At 61.0% G+C, this 4146-nt stretch overlaps 1 protein-coding gene across 1 annotated transcript; it reads right to left on the bottom strand.

Moving 5' to 3' along the window:
• Window positions 1-350: 350 nt before the first annotated feature.
• Window positions 351-3354, bottom strand: RASL10B (RAS-like, family 10, member B). The gene is made up of 3 exons (XM_010194947.1): window positions 3139-3354; window positions 952-1076; window positions 351-635 (listed from the first exon to the last, which is right to left on the bottom strand). The coding sequence occupies exons 1-3, from the start codon at window positions 3352-3354 to the stop codon at window positions 365-367; spliced, it is 612 nt and encodes a 203-aa protein (XP_010193249.1). The 3' UTR covers window positions 351-364.
• Between the last annotated feature and the right edge of the window lie 792 nt (window positions 3355-4146).

Raw genomic sequence — 4146 nt, 5'->3', positions numbered from 1 at the left:
AGTCAGCGGCAAGCGTTGCCCCCGCGATGTCGGGGCAGGAGCTGGTGAGGATGGCCCCGACAGCAAACCTGGGAGCAGGCTGGGGTGTCCCCATCACCCCCCAGTGCCACAAAACCCCCCGTGACAGCGTTGGAGGCTCGGGGAGGGCTCGGGGGTTTATCCAAGGTCCTCCCTCACTCCTTGCTACCTCCTGGCTGCCCACCTGCTCCGACCTGGTGACGGCCACCACATCACCCTGCACTGTCCCCAGATGTCACCACAGGAGCCCAGCACTGGTGGGGAAGCAAACCCCGAGCGTCCCTGGCGTGGCTCCCAGCGCGGCATCGCCCTCGCAGAGAGCGGGGTCCGTGGGGGCCGGGGTGGCTCACATGATGGTGCAGCGGTTCCTGCGCAGGGCGCCCTGGAAGCGGATGGTGGTGTGGACGTGCTTGCAGCGGGCACAGCCCACGCTCTTCAGGAGCTCGCTGAAGAGCAGCAGGATGTGCCAGTTGTACTTGGCCGAGCACTCGATGTAGCCGCACTTCCACGTCTTCTTCACCAGGTTGGAGACGTTCCAGCGCGGGATCACCCGGCCCCGCTGCAGGTCCCGCTTGTTGCCCACGATGATGATGGGTGTCTCCGAAGTGCCGATGACCCTGGGGAGGGCGGGTGGTCAAGGCAGACAAGGCATGGCCTGATGACCAACCCACCCACGGACCCCACTCTTGGCTGGTCAAGAGGGATGAGTCTCCTCTTGGCCTGTCCCCTTGTCCTTCTACGTGTCACCCACACTCAGTTGCTCTCCCAGGAATGGCTGCCCTCACCCATGGGACACCTGCCTGGGGTCCTGCTCCTTCTCTTGGCCTTGGGTTCAGTTGCCAAGGGGCTTTGTCCCCATCTCTAATATCTCTGACGCCGAGAGAGAATCGGAGCGCCCCATGGGATGCACCCCCCTGGTGAAGCCGTCCCTACCTCGTCTCCAGGATCTGCTGGCGGATGGTTTTGATGTACTCGAAGCTGTCAAAGCAACAGATGTCATAGACCAGGATGTAGGCATGGACGCTCCGGAGCCCCCTGCAACACACGTCCGCCCACTCCTGCAAGGTGCAGAGAGGGATCAATCCTGGCTCGGCCCTGGTGCTGTGCCCGGGGTTTGCCCTGCACTGTTTTGGGGCTGGGATGCTAAGAAGGCAGCCCCTGCCCTGGCTGGAAAAGCTCCAGTGCTGCTAATGAGGTGTGTTAATTAGTGATGCACCCTGGGTTTTGGACAGGGTGAGTGAGGATGCTGGGTCCACATGGGGCTGGCAGCGTGGTGGGTCAGAGGGAGGAGGTGACAGTGGGGCTCTTTGGAGGGGACATGGGGACAGGAGAGGAGCAGCTGCTGCTCTGGTGGGGGAGCTGGGGCAGAGGGAGTCGAAGGTGGCCCCGACACAGCCACAATTTGGAGCTGTAAGAAACAGATGTGGTTAGGAAAGCTTTGGGTTTCCAGGAATAACAGGATTAATTTTTTTTCCCATGAAAAAAGTGAAAATCTGCCCCAGTTCCAGCTGCTCTCTCAGCCCAGCAGCAGCTCTGGGAAGGGCACAGCCCATGGAGGCAGCACTGCGACCCCCGAGTGCGACGGGAGAGGAGGGAGATGCACCAGGGGAAAAGCATCACCTCTCCCCCTCCAAAAAAAACCCTCTTCAGTGCCAGGAATCATCCCTTTGCGAGTTTGTCATCGGAGTGAGGCAAAAAGAGACCCGGGACTGGAGGAAACCGGGAGAAGGGAAGTTTTGGGGTGCGGGTGCTGCTCCATTGCAGACAGCACACGGGAAGGAGCTGGCAGTGAGAGGCACGACACAGCCCCCGTCCCACGGAGGGAGGTGAAGGGCAGCTCCTGGGCCCCAGAGCAGCATCATGAGTTACCCTGAGTCCTGACACACTGGAACATTCCTAAATCGCAGCCATTTCACCGCGCTGGGTGCAGCTCGCTCCACTGCCAGGATGTCTGGATGGCTCTCCCATGCAGGGCGGGTTTCCTGGGATGCTCGAGGCTGGAGGAGGTCACACCATGCATCCCCCTGGCCCATGCAGGAGCAGGACGTGGGGAGTCCCTGTCTCCCCGGAGCACAGCCCAGCAATGCTCCCCAGCAGCCAGAGCTGTGACCCCACTGCAGTCCCCTCCTGTCCCCTCAGAGCCGTCCCTCTGAGCGTCCTCTCTTTCCTGGAAACCTCCATCTGCTCCCACTGCTGCCTCCTCCCGAGCGCGGCGAGGCAGGGAGTTAACCGAGGGTGTTAGCACCCGCTGCCGTGTCAATACGTTACCCTTGGCTAGTTTGGGGCTGCCTCTCACGCTGACCTTTCGTTCCCTGCACTGCAAGGCCCCATTATCCCATCCCTGTCACACACATGAGCGATGTAATTACATCAATTAAAAATACAGCAGAGTTCAGTTTCCACAGAGGTGCTGCCACCGGTACCATTGCCCTCCAGCACAGCTGGGCACCTCCGGCTTCTTCCCTGCAGTGCTGGCATAACTTGTGTCGCTGGGACGGGGCCATGGTGTGAGCTTAAAATCCCCTTTTTTCCCATTAAACCCCCTCAGATCTATGCTTTCCAACCCCTCACTGCCTTTTTGGGCTGTTTTGGCAGTGCCTGAGAGCTCTGAGGAGGAGCTGGGGGCTCCCAGGGGGTGACAGCCACCCCGGAAGGGGACGAGCAGCCCTGGTCCGCCTGGCTCGGGCAGTGGGTGCACATGGGGGTCCGGCTCTCCAGGACCCCCAGATTTTCCCCTGATTGCTCTGGCCACGCTTCTCCTTTGCCAGCCCTGGCTCTGACAGAGACAGGTCCAGATCCCAGTGCTCTGGAACCAGCTGGACAGCTGGGCATGGCCAGCGCCAAGGTCCTCTGAGCAGGACGCCACCCTTCCTGCATTTGCCATCATTTTAGGTGAAAAAGCAGCAAAATACGCTTCACCCTGGGCCCGCTCAGCTGATGGCCACGAGGACACGATCCCTTGCACCGGTTTTTGCCAAACAAACCCCAACATGTGAGAAAAACCATCCCCGAAAAGGAGGAACCGGGACCCCACAAGGTTACACAGCAAAGGCCACTGAGATCACCAGAGACCCCGTGACACAGGGGGGTCCATTGGCCCGGATCCGGGCGCACCCCTACCTGCAGGGTGTTGACGGGGAAGGCGCTGATGGGGGGGAAGTCCATGATCTGCAGGTCGTGGACGTGGCCGTTCATGACGACGGCGGGCAGGTAGACGCGGCGGGCCGTGGTGGGCACGCAGACCTCGCTGAACTCGTTGTAGAGGAACTGCCGGACTATGGCGCTCTTGCCCACGCCCTGGGCTCCCAGCACAGCGATCTTGAAGGTTGCCACCATGCCGCCGCGCGCCGGAGCTGCCCCCGCGGCGCCGAGGCTGCATAATTCCCGTGCAGGGGGCTCAGCCCCATTCAGGATGCATCTCCCCTTGGGGACAGCCCATCACTGCAAGGCCAAGGAGAAGCTGGTCAGACCTTGGGGACCACTCTGGCAGACCTCACTATTGCTTATAGGTCGTATTTTTCCAAGCAGGACCCTGCGGGAAAGGGTTGTGTTGGTCCTCGGGGAGCAGGAGCATCCTCCAAGGCTGGGAGATGTCCTCAGCAGGGACCTCGGCACTGCAAGAGCCCAGGGTGCCCCTCAGAGGCCTCCATCCTTCAGAGCTGAGGAGAACCAGGCTTTGGGCAAACCCCGTCCCAGGAAGGTTCCCGCACGGGCGTTCAGCCCTTTTGGCATCAGGGAAGGAAACCTCTGGGAAGGAAATCTCCAGCATGGGAACCACCTGGGGCTCCGGGTTTGCCAAGTCCCAGCAGCAGCAGAGCCCAGGGCTGCACTAGGATTTGTCCCACAGCACCCATGGGGACCATCACCAGCTGCTCCATCCCGATGCCAGCACCGCCCGATGCAGGGAATCCATCTTCCCTCTGCCTGGACAGCCAGAATTGCCTTTTACCGGGGCAGGGAGGGAGGGGGATTGCTCTGCGCCTGCGAGCGACAGCTTTAATGTTTAATTTCAGGCTTTGAGCGGTTTGGCAATTAACTTGATGGAGGCTAATTTCCCAGCCAGCTGACGGGGTAAGCCCGCAAGCCGCTGGCACACGTGGACAGGGCCACGCATGCAGGGGGACACAT

The sequence above is a fragment of the Mesitornis unicolor genome, unplaced genomic scaffold (assembly GCF_000695765.1).
Source record: "Mesitornis unicolor isolate BGI_N332 unplaced genomic scaffold, ASM69576v1 scaffold35871, whole genome shotgun sequence".
Lineage (NCBI taxonomy): Eukaryota > Metazoa > Chordata > Aves > Mesitornithiformes > Mesitornithidae > Mesitornis > Mesitornis unicolor.
Note: the sequence above shows the minus strand (reverse complement) of the source record. Positions and strands in the feature narration are given on the sequence as shown.

Bases quoted from the DNA above. Each gene is read 5' to 3' on its own strand.
- RASL10B (XM_010194947.1), bottom strand. From the start codon at position 3,354: ATGGTGGCAACCTTCAAGATCGCTGTGCTGGGAGCCCAGGGCGTGGGC. The intron at 1,077-3,138 runs GTAGGGGTGCGC...TGCACCTTGCAG, and splicing joins TCCCCGTCAACACCCTGCAG to GAGTGGGCGGACGTGTGTTG. The intron at 636-951 runs GTAGGGACGGCT...CGCCCTCCCCAG, and splicing joins CAGCAGATCCTGGAGACGAG to GGTCATCGGCACTTCGGAGA.